Raw genomic sequence first — 18362 nt, 5'->3', positions numbered from 1 at the left:
TGATAGAGGAGCAGGCACTGGAGTCAATGGAGGTGGAGGCATAGGCATTGGTGCAGTGTTGACCGCCTCCACCCAAAAGATAACAGGAACATGGGATAAACGTCTATGCCATAAATGCCACACACATTATTACAACAAGAATGTAAAACATTACTAATAGTAGATAGAAGACAAGAAGTCGGAAATATCTCTTCTCAAACTCAAGAGCAAACAACCTCCCAAGCCTACACCCCTTCCCCTTTACTACCCCAGCACGTTGGTCCTATATAACACCACCAAGATGAGAAAACAACACCAAGTTACCATCATCAACAAGTTGATCCGCATGAATAACGTTGGTTGTTAATTGAGGAATAAAGAAGGTTTTTGGAAGGTGGAAAGCAAATGATTGAGAAGTAGAAAGAAATAAATCGTCACAAAAACAGTTTTTAATGACTCACCACTAACAGTAATAATCTAGTCATTAGAAGAATAGGGTTTAAGAGTCTGACCAAGTGGTAGAAGACTTACCAAATAGGCCAATAGCAAAGAAGGCAGATGAAATAACTGAAGACATAAGTTGTTGTATCTTCTCTTCAATCAAGGTACCAGAAGATTCCCGTTTTGAATCTTAAGCGGGGGTGGCGGTAATATCAAATGAAGACTCTACAACTGTCTGAAGTGCCGTGTGTTGACACTCCTTGGGAGGTCGAGTAGGGCATTCAGTAATAATATGGCCCTATTGTTTGCAATAGGTACAAAAAATTCCTTACACTAAGAGGCCACATGTCCGAACTCCTTGCACCCATAGCATTGAATCTTGGAAAAGTCCTTTTTGCCTTTTGGCTTGGTGGCTAGAAACACTGTGTCATGCCCATGTTCTTTCTTGCTATCGAGGGAGGACTGCGTGTACAATCTAGTTTTCTCCCTTAAAAGTTCACCTAATATGGTGTCCAGATCAAGCACATTTTCCCTATAGAGTAATGTTGGACCTTATCAACTCATAATCGGGTCTAAAATGCATAATCTTACTTTGATTGATATGTTTTTTCATAGTTTACACACAACAATCAGTAGTTGTGACCCCAAGGTGAACAAGCTCATATTCTATCCACAAATTAACAAAAACAACATAAAATTCATGTATTTTTCTCTCCCCTGGGTGTATGAGAATATGTCCATTTCAATCTGATATTGTCTGGACATATTTGCTGATACATCAAGCTCACATTGTGGCCCCAAGGTGAACAAGCACACATTGTGGCCCCAAGGTGAACAAGCTCACATTTTGTCCACAAATTCATGTATTTTTCTCTACCCTCATAGGAATAGCTACATCAACAATAAATGAACTCAAATCCAGGAAACTATTTGGGGATTATTGATTTTCCATTGTTTCAATCAATTTTTTGAACTATCGCTGACCCGAACAGTCAGTCGTTTGGCCCGGAAACCGTCCAAGCAACCGGTTCCGTTTCACCCCTGATCCAAACCATTGACTTCGTTAGAAAACGACTGATCCGGGCAGTCGAACCGTCGATTCGTTTGATCTGAATAGTGGTTCGCGGTTTAAGAAGAAGAAGAAGAAGAATAAGAAGAAGTTGTAGAGATCTGAGAAAAAGTTTCATTTGAGATTTGAGATCTGAGAAAAAAAGAAAAATCAATCTCAGATCTGAGATCTGAGATCTGAGAACTCATATCTCAGATCTCAGATCTGCGTTGTTAGCGCCGCTGCCATCTCATCGTCGCCGGTGAGCGTCGAATCATTCTCCTCCTCTTCCTTCTTCTTCCCTCCTTCCCTCTTTCTTTCCTTCCTTTTCTTTCTCTCCTTTCCCTTTATTTCCTTCCTTCTTTTCTTCTCTCTCATCCGACAAAAGACTCTCTTCTCCACTTCTCCTTTCTCATATACTATTTTCTATCTTGCCCTAATGCAAACCGTCCGAACCGTTCGACCCGGACGGTCAAACCGCTGACCCGGAAACCGGTAGCTAGAATGGTTCCATTTCCGGGTCAGTTTTTAAAACCTTGGTTTCAGCCCTTTAGCATCTGTAACATCAGAGATGGTTGTGGTACCATCCAGATAAACGAATGACAATCCAAAAAAAGGAAAGTATTTGGGCATTATTGATTTTCCATTGTTTCTGCCCCTTAGGTCTGAAACTTCAGTCTAAACAAATGATAGTCCAAAAAAGGGAACTGTAACTAGCAGCCACCCAAGGGAGAGGATCAAAACCCCTTCAAATCTTTCACCAAAGTAAGAGAGGTTTGTACAGAAGAGAGATCAGATCAGGCGACACCAACTCTGCAGTTTGGCCTTGACCTGAGGTCTCCCAAGAGAGATCTAATGAAATCTCTCTTGTTGATTGCGCAACTCTTTCTGAACAGCAGGTAGGGTTGATCAAAACAGCCCTACACACTTCCACCGGTTGAAGAGTCCAGTAGATCTCAGTAGAGGGATGAAATTACTGCCCACAAAAAGTAACAAAGAAGCAAGAAGATGATTAAAAGAGCAACCTGCTCTCATACCACGTCAGTTCCAGTTGAAGAGAAGAAGAAACAAGAGAGTCACACGAATTGGTAGGTGTGTTCTATGTCTGACATGCCCAGAAAGAATTATATTTATATTAATATGTGGATGGACAGTTCTGCCCTTGCAATAATAGATAAGTACAGAAGTGTACAAAGAAGTATACAAAAGAGCCAAATAAAGGTAAAATTACAAAATTAACTTTCATCCTCTCTACAGTTTTAACTCCCTTGTACCTTCCTTTACCCATCTGTGTAAAAAAATTTCAAGAAAATGGGATAAAAGAGGTTAACACAGTGAACTGGGGATCAGTGGCTCTATTCAAGGGAAACTATCCTCCATAATTAACAGTAGGGCTGTTCACGGGCCGGGTTGGGTCGGTTTATTGAGATTTTTCCAACCGACCTGACCTGGTCAAGTTACCTGAAATTGAAACCGAAACCGACCTTGTGTTAAGCAAAACCGACATGGTCGGTTTGAGTCGGGTTGGGTGGTTTCGGTCGGTTTCAGCTCTAAGTTCAACCATGCTTGAGAGTCAAATTGTATTAGAGATTGCCCTCAAGTTGAGGGGCTAAGGGGGGCGGGCCAAGTTAGAATAGAAGTTCTCAAGAAAATAGAAAGTCAAACTGTATTAGAGAAAGACGACTGAAATTTGTATATTTCAAGAAACCTTCTAATCTAAGTAAAAAAGGACACCTAATTATAATTGTAATTGGTTGCCTATTTGGTGTGAAAGACCACAGAAACTAGGATCCTTTGATTCTTTTCTTTAAACTTTTCCAAAAAAATTCCTTGTCTAGTTGTCTTACAATACTTTCCATTAATGTCATTCCTAACTAGAAGACTAGAAATTATGTTAGGTTGTAACTAGGATAGAGACAACTTAGTTAAGTAGGAACTAGGTAGGTTGTAACTACTAACTAGGAACTAACTACTAACTACTAAGTCGGTTCGGTTCAGGTCGACCGGTGCTGAAGAAAACCCGGCCGACTCAGGTTGGGTCGGTTCGGGTTGGGTCTTCTTATGAACAGCCCTAATTAACAGAAGTTAATTGAACAGAACAGGACAAAGATAACCATCCACTAATAACAGGTACCTTAAACACATCAAATATCCAAAAAGACTTCACCTGACAACTAAAAGTTAGTTCCAATTACCCAACTAATGGCCACTTATCAGCCCAACTAATGACCTAACACAATATTAACTCAACAATTAAGATAGATACTCGCTAACTGACCTAATACCTGTGTTAGCACACATATTGCCTGGACCGTAGACATACATGTCAAAGAGGAGTGGCCCATTTAGTAGAGCACATAACACATTCTCTTTTGAGAGGAACTGAATGCTCCATATGTTTGCTTTTGCGCTCCTTGGTAAAAGGGCAGCCCAGTGCACGAGGCTCCAACCAATGTGGGGTCTGGGGAGGGAAACATGCATGCAGCCTTACCCCTGCCACATATGGAGAGGCTGTTTCCAATATATGAACCCTGGCCACCCAAGTTGCAATGTAGCAACCCAACTGTTATGCCAAGGCCCACGCTCTTTTGAGTTCCTGGGTAAATTGGATTTCTTTTATAGGCCCTTGGTAAATTAGATTTATCACCAATGAAAAAAATGCAACTGCAAAGAATTATTATTCTGTGTTACAGTTGATTTAGTTCACTATCCAAGGCAACCAACCAAGGAAAGGCTTCTACTCTCAGTGGAATGGGGTTCCCCCAGACCCCTCCCACATGATCTGAACCCAACTGATCCTTTACCAGTGCCAAATAGAAAGATTTCACACTGAAAACCCCGCTATTTCATTCTTTCCACAACATCCCATCCCTCGAAGAGAGTGACAGCTTAACTTTCTGTAGTTTTTCCAGCAGCTGAATACATTCTTCTATCTCTTGATCCAGCAGAGGTCTTCTGAATGTGATGTTCAGTCAGCCTGTAAAGTTTCGGGAACACCTGACATCACTTTCATCCTCCCAGAATCTAATACTTGACCCATGTCTCACTTTGAATCTAACTAAAGCTTTGAACTCTTGGTTGAATGGCAATATCCCTTTCCAGACACTCACCCCAAAAGAGTTAGTAACCTCCCTCGATTCCCGTCCAAACCTCACCAGCCCATACTTCCCAACCACAACCCTCCTCCAAAGAGACTCCCTCTCCCTTTCCAGCCTAAATCTCCACAACCACTTACCCAAAGGGCCTTGTTGAAAACTTTGACCCACCTTTCCCTTTAAGCCTACTTCTGTGTTATGTGCTGTTCAGAGGAGGAGTCTGTCTTACATCTTTTCTTCTCCTGTAAGACAGCAAACATCATTTGGAAATTCCACTCATCCCCCTTTGGGCAAGGAGTATTTTAGCCAAGCTCAACAGCAGAACTTTTCTCTTCTTGGCCAAGACTTGGGGGAAGCACGAAAGCAAGGATAATTTGGAGCTGCATTCCCTTTGCCATATGATGGACTCTGTGGATTGAAAGAAACAAAAGGATTTTTGAAGATAAAATTAAAAAAAAAAATCTGAAGCTCTAGTAGCTCTAGGGGGGAATTTAGTAGCAGACTGGGTCTGGGTGCTTCCAGACTTTGATAGGACAGATTTGGGGGAGAATTTCTGGAATGTACTTGAAATTCAGTCTTTGTAATTTGTCAAAGTTTTGTTTTAGCTCATGTTGTTTAGGTCAGAGTTGTTTGGTTTTGCAAGTTAGGTGTCACCTTGTCACCTACTGATTGTACCTTTTTTATTTAATAACATTTTCATTTACTCTTCAAAAAAAAAAGTTATAGTTGATTTAGTTTTTTTTTGAGAGAATAGTTGATTTAATATATTGTATACGTATTTCTGATCAAGTGAAGATGCCATATTATATTAAGGGGAAGAAAATTCCAAAAGAGAGCATGTATAGTATTTTTGATATGTATAAAGACAAGACCAACACATGTACAAAAGAGAAGTTCAGGTTAGAAGACTGCTAGAACAAAAACAGATCAAACTTCAAACTCATTATCCAAAATAATCATGGCCAATATTCACAAAAAAAAAAATCACAATCTAAACAATAATAGGATAAAATTTGTAAGGCGATGGTACAAGATAGAAACACATTGAATGTTAAGATACAATTGCTACAAGAAACACCAAAACTGAATATGATTTAACAGTACCGGAAAAGCAAAGTCAAGTAAAGCTGTTTGACTGCTTCCAAATTTTGTAAACAGAAGGCCACCAGGGTGTGACTGCACAATTAGTAATAGTCAGCATCCAGGGGTTATGCTCCACTACCAGAAGAATTCAAGAAGAAATACTTAAAAAATTACAAAGACAAAGTGCCAACTTCTTACCTTCTCCTTACGGTTGTCAAGCTGAGTATGTGAGCCGATAATAACTATATTCTCTGGTAGATTTTCAAGCCTAGTCCTGAAAGCTGTATAAGCCTCTTGGTTGCCTACCATAGACTTTTCAATGTCTTTCATGAACAATATCAAAGGGGCATTTTTACTTTCACTACAAGCAAGCTGTGACATGGAGATGCTTAAAATTAAACCTCGTAGAGAATTTATTAAACACTACATAAATCCTACTGACTTATACATAGTGGTAAACATTTACCTCAAACAGTTCATTGATGGCAAGCTTGTCAAGATCATCACTTCCTGAGTTCTCTAGACAAAGTAAATCAGCTGTAAAGTGCAAAAAAAAGAGATTGCCATCAAACAGTGTTCCATGAAAAAGCAGCATTATATTGAAGTATTGAACAAAAGACGAGACAACCCATATCAAAGGAAAGAAAGGGAATCACCAGTGCAAAAGAAACCATGGTCTTCTTCGCAAAGGCCCCCAAGAGTGTTACCTTCTGGAATTGTTTTATCAAATCTAACTCCAACTTTAGAGGATCCATTCTCTTCAAAAGCTAGAACAACTTTGCCTCGATAACCAGGACCCGGCCCCCTGCAAATACACATTATCCAGCTAAGAATACATGAATTGATGGGGCCTCAGAATTCACCGGGTATCAAAGAAACCATCAAAGAGAACAAGAGAATTGACAGAGAATAATAAAAGTATTTTTAATGGATTGTGAATAATATATACAAGTTGTACACAAAAGGAGAAGATCATGGAAAAAGAAAACAGAACACAACCATATGCCTGGCTCCCAAAAACCAAAGCTCCAACACTGCAAGCATAATATTATTACATGTACATAAAGCCTTCATTCTGTTTGGTGCCTTATCTTCTTTCATTTTGCAGGTCCCAATGAGCCTCAAACTTTTATCAAAACATTTTATTGGACATCTGCATACACAATGAACCATGTTGGTCAACTCTCCCTTTTCTTGCCATACATTGGGACAACCACTAGGTTCCATGACATAAAGCACTCTCATGAGGTTTTTGAACCATCCCATATCAAAATCATTCAATAGTTGCAGCTTTCTTAAAGACATCTTAGTCTACTACTTGCCATTGGCATGCCAGTCTGAGGAGCCCCAGCAAGGGTTCTGCTAAACTCAATTTTCACGCATGCACTTTCAACAAACTAGGTCTGCCAGGGGTTAAATGCTTTTGTGCCTCCTTTCCTTTGTAGGAATTTAGGAACATCTAGGTCTTTTTTGAGAACCTTTTTTTTGCTTTCCTATTTATGATAACGAGTATTAGTTACAAGAATAAAAAACAAGGAAACAAAACCAACTTTCATAGACACTCCTATGAGAGAAGGGGCCAAATTCCACCTTGTACTTATAGCTGTAAGATTAATTTTTTTGATAAATACAGTATTGAATTTCATTCATCGTCAAGAAAGGATTGCTGGAGCCAAGAGTCAGATAAAAATACAAGTAGCCTTATCTGACTAGAGTTCAAATAAACTATATCTATGAAATTGTCACAACAAGACCCTGGTCCTGAATAACCCCAAAGTAACAGGATACAAACCTGCTGATTTGACTAATCTGTAGGCAGTTTCATTAACACTTCTTGGGACCAAATTCAACAAGCAGTTCGGTTGCCTTCCCAAAGAAATGCTCTCTCTAACGCAAGTTTAAAAACCAATGGCACTTCCTTTCCTGCATTTAACCAGGATGATGACTACTTGACAGTCCCCTTGAATCAAAATATTGCTCAACCTGTTCTTAGCAGCTAATTTTATGCCCTTTAACACTGCTAGTAACTAAGCCCTTAATCATCCCTCATATTCTTCCAATTCTAGAAGCACCCGGACTGCCATGCTACACCCATCTAAATTTAATTTCAGAAACTAAACCCTGGGGAGGACTCTACTGTTCCTTTCCTTCTTTTTCTGCCGGAATATGTAACTACTATGTGCCACCCCAATCATTCAATTTATCCCAGTAAGCTGGCTTCACCTTTATGGGTTCTATGAACTTCCCAGGTTGTAGTTCCTTGTCATGATCAAATAATCTTGTATTCCTCTCACCAAATGCCATGCCAACCAATGTTTTAAAACACGGAGGTGTGACGCGAGGCATTCCACTACCTAGAGGAGTTAGGCGTAGTTCAGAACGCAAGAGGTGCAAGCCTCCCGAACACAAGGAAGCATAAACCTCCTTGAGAGGAGGGGGATCTCATTTTTTCTTTATTTTAATAAAAATCTTTTATATTAAGAAGAATAAAGATGCATAATATTAGTTGAAAGGGAGGCGCCTCGACTCTAGCATACGCCTCAGAGGTTTTCAGCGCCTCCGGCATACGCCTCAAGGCGTTTTGGGAGCGCCTCGCCTGGAGACGCACCTCCAGGCGTACGCCTACCATGCCTTTTAAAACAATGATGCCAACTTCATTCTTTTGTTTTTTAAATTGAAAGGATACCATCTGATGAGATCCACGGTGTTCGATGCAACCACCCAAACCACCCCAAATAATGATATAAAATGAGACAAAATCTGATATTAATGTAACAATACCAAAATTGAGGCTTCATATCGTTAGTCTTCAAATATATCAAGATCCATATTTTTTCATGATAGAATAAAAATTATTAAAAAGAAAAAGATTACAAGGAAGGTGACCAAAGATCACATGAAACGAAACCAAATCCCATCCACCTCTCCTTGACAAAAGACATGCAAACTGGAAATAACAAAGCTCTCCACCAAGAACAAAACCCGCAAAAAAAAAAAAAAAAAAAACCTGAAACAAGAGGACCTCAGGAAACCTCAACCATGGTTTCAAATGTCGCTAATGTCGCCCGACATATGTCGATGTCGAGGCTCACCGACATGAAAATGGATGGTAATATAAAAATTACATTATTTCGGTTGGCATTTCCTATATTTTGAAAATGTTAACCAAATCGGTCTAAATAAACAAAAAAAAGGCAGTTTTTCCTATTATGTCGACAGGATGTCGACTAATGTACATTAATTATATGATATATTAGTATATTATATTATTATAGTAAAATATATTAATATAAATTATTCCATTAATAATTTCTATTTAATATTTCAAATAAAATATTTATAAAAAATTAACAAAATATAAAAACAAAAGAATAAATTAATTACTTAATAATATAAAACATAAAATATTTTTCAAGTAATAAAATATTAACTAGTTAGTATTTTTTAAAATATTTATTAAATTTTATAATAAATCATATTCTACATTAAATATAAAAAAATCAGACTAAAATTATTAAATTTTATACTAATCATAAATTATTATAAGTTTAGTACTAAAAATCATAATAAATTCATTAAGTTTTATAAGAAATCAGAATTTATCATAATCTTAATACTACAAAAAGGAGAATCAGTTTATTAAATTTATAATAAAACATAATGTACTATAACTTTAATATTTAAAAAATCATAATAAATGTATTTCTATTTACTAGTGTGAAATAAATATATTAGAATTTATAATAAATCAGAATTAAAAATAAGAAAAAAATCAGATAACCTTGTAAAAACATCAAAATGCATAATAAATCAGTAAATCATCATTTACTAATTTGTTATTGATCTTAGTTTCTTAGCTTTATATAATGGTTGGGAATAAGGTAATAGTCTAGAAATATGTATTAATGCTTCTTTTATCATTTTACGAAATATCATTGCATATTTCCACATATTTCATATTATTTCCACAATGTCTCTAATTTTTACAATATTTCCCCTCGGCATTTCCGACATATGTCCTATATTTTGGTAAGCGACATTTCCACCGACATTAACATTTTAAACCTTGACATCAACAATCCACCCAAAACATCCAAAAGCCCAAGAAATACCAAAAGAACAGGCAAAACCACCCAACCCCACAAAGGCTCGTGATCCCAAGACCATTTTCCAAAACATTCATCTAAGGCCCAACCAACAGACTCTTGAAAAAAGGGGGCTAATTGCCATGTCTAAACTAAAATTGCAATTTTTTATGTAGTCATTAGTCCTAATCTATGTTCCCTTCATTTCTACAAATTTTGGGAGATACCAAAATGAGATTAAACCAGAATAATCAACACAAGAATTCTGAAATGTTGTTTGTTTGTATGTTTTATTCCATGTTAGAATCAAAAGGTGTTCTCATTTTTCCTAGAGATGTAACTAAGGGGGGATCATCTATATGAAACCCAGAATGGGCCTAGCCCAAATTAATAAAAGCTCAATTACTTTATTGAGTGAATTGTGTTGCATGAGATCAATTCAGATTTTGATAACAGCAGCAAGAATGTTGGAAAAAACATACAAAAATATTCTCATGAGTATTTTAGTTGCAGGCACAACACATGCACTTTATTTATGAATTTCATAAAGCTTCTGGACATAATTGGCCTTCATTCTGAATTCCCTATAGCCCTATTGCCAGTTTTAGTGAGGCCAAGGGCACCATGCCATAAATTAAGAAGCTTCCGAAGGCAAGGTTAGCCACCAATAGCTGCTAATTTCCTTGTACTGCAAATGTATCTTTCAAAAGATACGAAATAAGATTCATCACTATACCTAATAGCAACATAGTTATAGCTGTTATTCAATATAAACTTAAAAATTGTACAAGCTATTGACCAGGTTGAAGGCCATTGTAAATCCATCCGGTCTTGGTGCTTTAGATCTATCCATCGAAAAAACTGCTTCCTTTATTTCCTCCAATTCAAAGCTCCTTTCTAACCAAATCTTTTGGTCTTCAAACAACCTTGGCCAATCCAATTCTTGCATACAAAGGTTCAACTTAAAATGGTTCACAAGAGCTCCAGCAATTTCATTTTGTTGATCAATAGTCTCACCTTCAACTTATAACTTAGAAATGAAGTTTTTCATCCTCTTGTCATTTGCCTAGATTCATGTCCCCAGCTTATTTCTTCTTTGAGCAGGATATCTTCCAGTTCCTTTCTTAGCATCTATCTCTCCTGCTTATCTCTTTCTCCAAAAGTTCCTTCACCTTCTTTATTGTCCAAGAGCTCAATGGAATCAATTACATCTCACTTTTTCTCTTCTAGTCTCCCAAAATGTTGTAAATTCCATATAATTTTTGCTTTCAATTCTTTGAGCTTATCATGGAATTGCATACCCTCCCAATGATTACTAGGGTTACTTTGTCCACCACTCAACCTTTTCTCTGAAACCTAGGTGACAGAGCTACATATTCTCAAATTGAAAGGGGGCCACCCACCTTCCCCTTAACTCATCATTGGAAAAGAGATAGGCCAATGATCAAAAGTTATCCTAGGTAAAGCCCTCAAAGCCAACACTCCCCGATGTGCCTTACAATCCACTATAAATAAAAACCTACCAATCTTAGAGCAAATTGGACCAAGTAAAATTATTGCTCCAAAAGGCAGCTCCTTCAACTCACAAGAATTTATAATTTCATTAAACTTCCTAATGTTGGTGGTCCTCGTAGTTGTCAAGGACACCTAGTTGTCAAGGACACCAATATCTTTAAGGGCTACACAATGGGGCCCATTCCCCAACCATAGTTGTCAAGGACACCTAGCAACAAGGTGCCCTTCGAGGCTCTCCTCGCCTAATCACCAAGCAGTTTTTAACTTTCTATTATACAATACTTTTTTTCATTCTTCTTTGAGATTATAATTATAAAAGGCATTATTAAACACAAACAATGCTAAATGTTGTATTGAACCCTCAAAGACTTCAAAACCTGAACCAATAAGTAAGAAAGAACTTAAAAATTTATCTGATCAACACATTTTAGGTTCTACTTAAAACCTGAACCCTCAAAGGCTTCTTCTTTTCTTCTACTACTACTACTAATGTTTTTTTCTTTTCTTCTTTTCCTATGACAAAAACAAGGGTTCAGCCCATAGTTGTCAAGGCGACTAGGCGATTTTCAGTGTCGCCTCGCCCAAACGCCTATAGTTTTGTATACCAGGCGACCGCCCAGAGACTTAGGCGGGCGCCTAAATCCAGCTTCAGTGCTTTTTTTTTTTCAGAAAAAACAGGGACTTCTTCTCTCCCAGCCCAGCTTCAGTTCTTTTTTTCTTCCTCTCTTCCTAGTTATTGGCTTCCTGCACTTAATATTTTTAACAACTGAACCTACTCTACTCCCTTCCTAGTTCCCAAACTTATAAAAAAGTTTAGGTCAGATTCCATCACCTAGGCGCCTGGGCACCCCATGGTCGCCTAGCCTCGCCTAGTCGCCTTGACAACTATGGCTAGCCCCTATATATTTTGAATTTTATTTTCCCTATTCTTTTTCTTCTCATGAATATGTTGATTTTCTATCCTTTAATATGACCCTTATACTTTTCTTATGAAAATTATGAATAATTATTAAGGAAATAAGGTTATGGTACCTAGGGAACTACCTTTAGGATCTATGTTTTAACATAAAAAAAAAAAAATCTATTGCCTAGGTGACTATGTTGATTTTCCTTATTCCTTTTCTTCTCATGAATATGTTGATTTTCTATCCTTTAATATGAACCTTATACTTTTCTTATGAATAATTATTAAGGAAATAAGGTTATGGTACCTAGGGAACTACCCTAGGATCTATGTTTTAACATTAAAAAAAAAATCCATTGCCTAGGAGACTATGCGATAAGGCACCCCCTACCTCGCTGCCTTGAAAACTATGCCCCCAACCCACGTGTAGGCGGGAAAATCAACACTTTAGATTCTTGAAGCAAAACAATATCTAGTTTCTCTTCTTAAGCATTTCATTAGTTAATGTGCTCTTCCTCGCACTCCCTAACCCTCAAACATTCCAACTAATCAACATCATTGATAAACATCAGATTTTAATCCCCTACATCAACAACCATCTTTCTTGACCCTCTTCTTCTACCCTTCCTCTCACTAAACTCTCTCTCCCCCTCAAACATCTAAATCCAAACTCTTTGCCTTGCTCATCTTCCTTTTTCTCGCCATACCTTTAGTTTTCTTAAATCTTATATAGGTTTTCAATTCATTAGAATCCTTCAACTTACACCCAACTTCTCCATAAACCTTGTCATCAAGTCTTGTTCCTTTTTTTCACCCTCCCTTTCTACCACCCTACCCATACTATCTCAGCTCAAGTCTAGAGTTAAATTCTCATTGCTTTTCACATTCTCAGTGATTTTGTCTTTCTCCAACTCCTTCCACTTCAAGTCTTCCAGTAACTATTCAATTAGATCCCAAATTATACATGGAGAATAGGCAACAGACGGAGGACCCACATTAGCACCCAAAAATGAATTCACAACCATACCTTGGGGTAGAACAAGGAAAGATTGTTGCTTTTTTCTTTGTCGGTAAAAAGAGGGTTATAGTGTTTCCTAGGTTGGTCATACTAAGAACAATTTTATGGAAAAAAAAAATTGCTTACAATTTCCTTCCAGAGCTTTGTGGTTTGTCCCTTCTTGGCAACTCCTCATTACACCACTAGTATTCCTTTACAACCTCGTTACAGACACCATGTTAGCACTTCTATTCGGGACTGGTTCTTCAATGTTATGGTTAACGTCCGCATGTCGTCCAACCAAACAGTCCTCAACCTCAATCGATCTACTACTAACTAGCGCTAAGCTTTGAATAGGAATTGCTCCTAGTTCTTTTGTTTCACCACCGAATAGGTTGCTGATATGGTATTTCCCTATCAAATCTTCAGTTTCTACCTCTATTCCCACACTACCTATAAGCAATGCTTCCTCGGGTTCAGATTTTGACATTCATCCCCGTTTGATAAATCGTAATCCACCCAACCACCTTCCTCCAGCTCATTTTTCTCCAACTTGGTTCTGGTATATCTTGGATTAAGGTGATCCTCCTGTGATGTCCTACAGCCCTGTTCTTACTCTTTTTGTAAGGGAACCCATTGGAAGGAATCTCTCGAACCAGACATGGCATCAGCACTAATACTAGTCTGTGTTGAAGATGATAGACCTAAGTAATTGGCCCCAATTGAGTAATTTTTTCTACTGCCCACGTGACTATTTAAAGAGTCATATGGGCTACTCTTTTAAGGGATTTTGTCCAGTATTTCATTTAGCCCATCCCCACGTAGGTTCTGGTTTAGATCTAACAACTAACTGAGTTGCCAAATATTCTCGTGGTCCATACCCTGGGCCCAACCAAGAGCCAAACCAAACCACCTCTACATAAGACTTTTCTCGCGTTTCTTTAAAAGTCGATCTTTGAATCATTTCAATTTTCGTTTGTCCCTGTTTCTCAGTCAACTAAATAAGATTGTTCCCCTTCCCCTTCTAATTTTACTTTTCTCCACAACTCTTCCCCCATTCTCCTACTACCATGTGGGAACTATTTGTCCAGCTCAACACGTCTTTAAGCTCTCGAAAGACACCCCTGCCAAAGCAATCCTCCGACTGCCGTCACACTCCATTTTCTCCTCCATCTTCCTTCACCAAGAGATCACATGATTGAGAAACCGACTGCAGTTTCACCCCAGCCATCTTGATCTTCATGGCGAATATATCTATCTCGTTACATGACATACTCCAATATTCTTTTGTTTTCTGCAACAAAGGTGAACTTTTAGATTTACATTAGCAATTTGATAATAGGTATATAATGATAGAATTCATGAGATGGACAAATCCTCAAGTCCATGCTTTCCCATTCTTGACAGTATGGCCGGCTAGAAATAAGAGGAGAAGAGGAGAGAAGAGGAGAAGAGAAGAGAGGAGGGAAGGAAGAAGGGTTTTGCAATGTAACAATGCTGACGGTGCCAGCCTTTATTTTAATATATATATAGGGCGACAGAAATAACAAGGAAAAAGACCCCTGTGCCCCTGAGTACAATAACAGCCATAACAGAAAGAAAAATGAAACAAAAAAAACACTTTAATTAGCCAAACAGGCCCTAACATCTGCAACTAAATTATTTTAACACTATTCTAACACTCCCCCTCAAGTTGGAGCATAGATGTCAATCATGCCCAACTTGTCACACAAGTCTTTGTGCCGCACATGATGGAGACCTTTGGTGAAGATATCTGCAAGTTGTTCTTCTGAGCTGACATATGGTGTACACACTTCTCCACTTTCAAGTTTCTCTCTAATAAAATGCTTGTCCACTTCAATGTGTTCCGTCCTGTCATGCAGAACTGGATTAGCAGCAATATTGATGGCAGCTTTATTGTCACAGTAGAGTGACATTGGATTGCTTACTGCGAAACCCAGTTCACCTAACAGATTTCTTATCCACATGATTTCTGCAACCCCAATGAGCCATCACTCTATACTCTGCTTCAGCACTGGATCTAGCCACCACACTTTGTTTTTTGCTTCTCCATGTGACAAGGTTTTCTCCTACAAAGGCACAATACCCACTGGTAGACTTTCGGTCATTGACTGCTCCTGCCCAATCTGCATCAGTATATACTTCCATTTTTAAGTGACTGTGTTTCTGGAACAACAAACCAGCTCCAGGAAACTTCTTGAGATATCTCAAGATCCTCTCTGCAGCCTCAAAGTGAGTTGTCCTAGGGATGTGCATGAATTGACTAAGGACACCCACTACATAGGCAATATCAGGCCTGATCATAGACAAATACAAAAGTCTCCCCACGAGTCTCCGGAACATCTTTACATCTTTCAAAAACTCTCCTTGACTGTCTCCCAGATGGTGATTAGGTTCAATAGGTGAATCAAATGGTTTTACCCCCGACTTGCATGTATCTTCTAGTAGATCTAGTACATACTTCCGTTGGGAAATAAAGATGCCCTTGTGAGAGCGAGCAACTTCAATTTCAAGAAAGTATCGTAAAGGGGCCTAGATCCTTCACCTCAAATTTAGTGGCTAAGAATTTTTTTTGTCTCTGGATTTCAGCCTCCCAATCTCCTGTGATCACTATGTCATCCACATACACAATAAGAGCTGCAATTTTACCTTCACCTCTTTTCACAAACAGAGTATGATCTGACTAGCATTGTTTGAACCCCATCTGTTGGATAGTAAATGGAACTTACTAAACCAAGCCCGAGGTGATTGTTTCACCCCATATAGGGATTTTTTTAACCTGCACACCTTTTGTTCACTGCCTTTGGCACAGAACCCTAGGGGTTGGGTCATGTACACTTCCTCTTCCAAGTCACCATTCAAGAAGGCATTCTTGATGTCCAATTGGTGAAGATCCCAGTCAAAATTTGCTGCCAAGGAAAGGAGAATTCAGATAGAGTTCATCTTGGCTACTGGAGCAAAAGTCTCTGCATAGTCCACTCCATATACCTGTGTGAAGCCTCTTGCTACCAGTCTAGCCTTGTACCTTTCAACAGTTCCATCAACCTTTGTGTTTCACTGTGAACACCCACTTGCACCCCACTAGTTCCTTCCCTTCAGGAAGGTCTACCAACTCCCAAGTACCATTTTTGTGTAAGGCATCAATTTCTTTTTGCATTGCATCTGTCCATTCAGGTTTTGACAACGCTTCTGCCACAGTCTTAGGAACGGGGACACTATCCACAGAAGAGAGAAAGGCACGGTACGAAGGCAAAACATGCTCATAGGACACAAAATTAGAGATAGGGTGATTAGTGGTACAAGATCTAACACCCTTTCTCTTAGCAATAGGAATATTAAGATCATTGGTGACGAGGGAATCAACATTTAAAGCAGCAGATATACTTGGCTGATGAGACGGATCTGCCTCGGGTGAATTCGATGATGTTGGCCGCATATTGTTCGGCTCCACGGCTCTTGAACTCTGCTGGCTCTTATGGCGACGATGAAAAACCCGGAATGGAGGAGGATCAGGTAAAGGAGGTAGTTGAATTTGAGTCATCACCTGTTTCTCCTCAACCCTACTCTCCCCCTGAGAAATCAAGAAAAACGGTTGACTCTCAAAGAATGGCATCAATGGGAACATAGTACTTGCGGGCAATGGGATCATAGCAACGATACCCCTTTTGAGATAAAGGGTAACCAAGAAAAACACAAGGAATAGCCTGAGGATCAAGCTTACCACGAGTAGGGGGCAGGTTATGGACAAAACAACGACACCCAAAAACACACATCGGAATGGTGGACAGCGGGGCTGTAGGGAACAAGAGCTGATGTGGGGCCTTATACTCTAGTAGCCGAGAGGGCATGCTATTGATGATACATGTCGCACACAAGACTGCATCCATCCAGAACTGTTTTGGCACATTCATATGAATCAGCAAGCCACGAGCAACTTCGAGAAGATGACGGTTTTTCCGTTCAGCCACACAATTTTGTTGTGGTGTCCTGGCACAAGAGCTTCGCTGAAGTGACCCACTCGAAGCAAAGAACTTCGTGAGATCACTATGGAAATATTCCTTTGCATTGTCCGACTCTCATTTGACGAACTCGTGGACTCTGTCGCCACTAGACCAACATTATTCTCCAACACATAGAGACCATCCACCATGCTTCATCTACCAATTGTATTCCCCGAGGTCAAATCCTGAAACACACATGAAGGCGGAAAAAAAGTGACTGAGCAATTCAAAGAGTGAGTAAGACTACTAATGGACAACAAATTAATAGGTAATTTCGGAACATGTAATACAGTAGAAAGAGTAAGGCCAAATGGGAGAGGAATGGTGCCTCGGCCAGCTATGGTAGAAAAAGAACCCTCAACCAGTCTTACCTTATCTCTCCCAGAGAGAAGGTTATATGTCTGAAACTAATTAGACTTGCCGGTCATGTGATTTGAGGCTCCGGAGTCAATAGTCCAAGGAGAATCAGTAGTATGAGATGACACATGGAAGGTTGTGGCATTACCATATGTAGACGCAAACGAGGTAGGAGTAGGCCCAGAATCCATCTGGCGGAGAGTCCTGCCATACAAGTCCAAATGTTCACAGAAGGAGTTGATAATATCTTCCTTAGGGTCAGAACTGGGATGTCTCTCCTAAATTACTTAAGGATTAGTCTCTGTCGATGCCACATTAGCCGAGTTATACCTTTTTTGATTCTGCTGGCCTGGTTTCTTGCCCTGATCAGGTGTTGACTTCTTACCCAAATCTTGTGCCCATTTAGGTTTTCCATGGAGAACCCAACATGTATCTTTCGTGTGTCGTGTCTTTTGGCAGTGAGTGCACCAAAGCTTGCTCTTATCATCTGATTTTTTCTGAGTGTCACCCTTTTTAAAGCCACCTCCGACATTTGTAGCTGAATTTCCCCGAACAGCTAGGGCAACTGACTCCCCTTCTACACCATTCATCACACTTCTGCTTTCTTCTGACTGCACCAAAGCATACACCTCCTGGACTGATGGCAAGTCTTTACTACCCAAGATCTGCACCCTGATGAACTCATATGACGGATTCAGCCCTAGGAGGAAGGCAAACACTTGTTGTTGTGATACCAGTGACTTATAGGCCTTTGCATCTTCATCACACTTCCAATTCACATCCTGATAGTGATCAAGTTCTTTCCATATTGATGTCAAATCAGAACAATACGTCGA

At 39.1% G+C, this 18362-nt stretch overlaps 1 protein-coding gene across 1 annotated transcript in view; it reads right to left on the bottom strand.

Annotated features, from left to right (window-relative positions):
* LOC148867504 (uncharacterized) overlaps positions 1-18362 on the bottom strand; it is a 94292-nt gene that overhangs the window by 37246 nt on the left and 38684 nt on the right. The window contains exons 11-14 of the mRNA XM_088975933.1: positions 6303-6451; positions 6113-6183; positions 5845-6018; positions 5668-5739 (exon numbers count right to left, since the gene is read on the bottom strand). Coding sequence (XP_088832059.1) covers positions 5668-5739; positions 5845-6018; positions 6113-6183; positions 6303-6451 — 466 coding nt within the window. The remainder of the gene's footprint in view (positions 1-5667; positions 5740-5844; positions 6019-6112; positions 6184-6302; positions 6452-18362) is intronic.

Source organism: Nelumbo lutea, chromosome 3 (genome assembly GCF_056320005.1).
Source record: "Nelumbo lutea isolate HS-2025 chromosome 3, American lotus-T2T, whole genome shotgun sequence".
Lineage (NCBI taxonomy): Eukaryota > Viridiplantae > Streptophyta > Magnoliopsida > Proteales > Nelumbonaceae > Nelumbo > Nelumbo lutea.
Note: the sequence above shows the minus strand (reverse complement) of the source record. Positions and strands in the feature narration are given on the sequence as shown.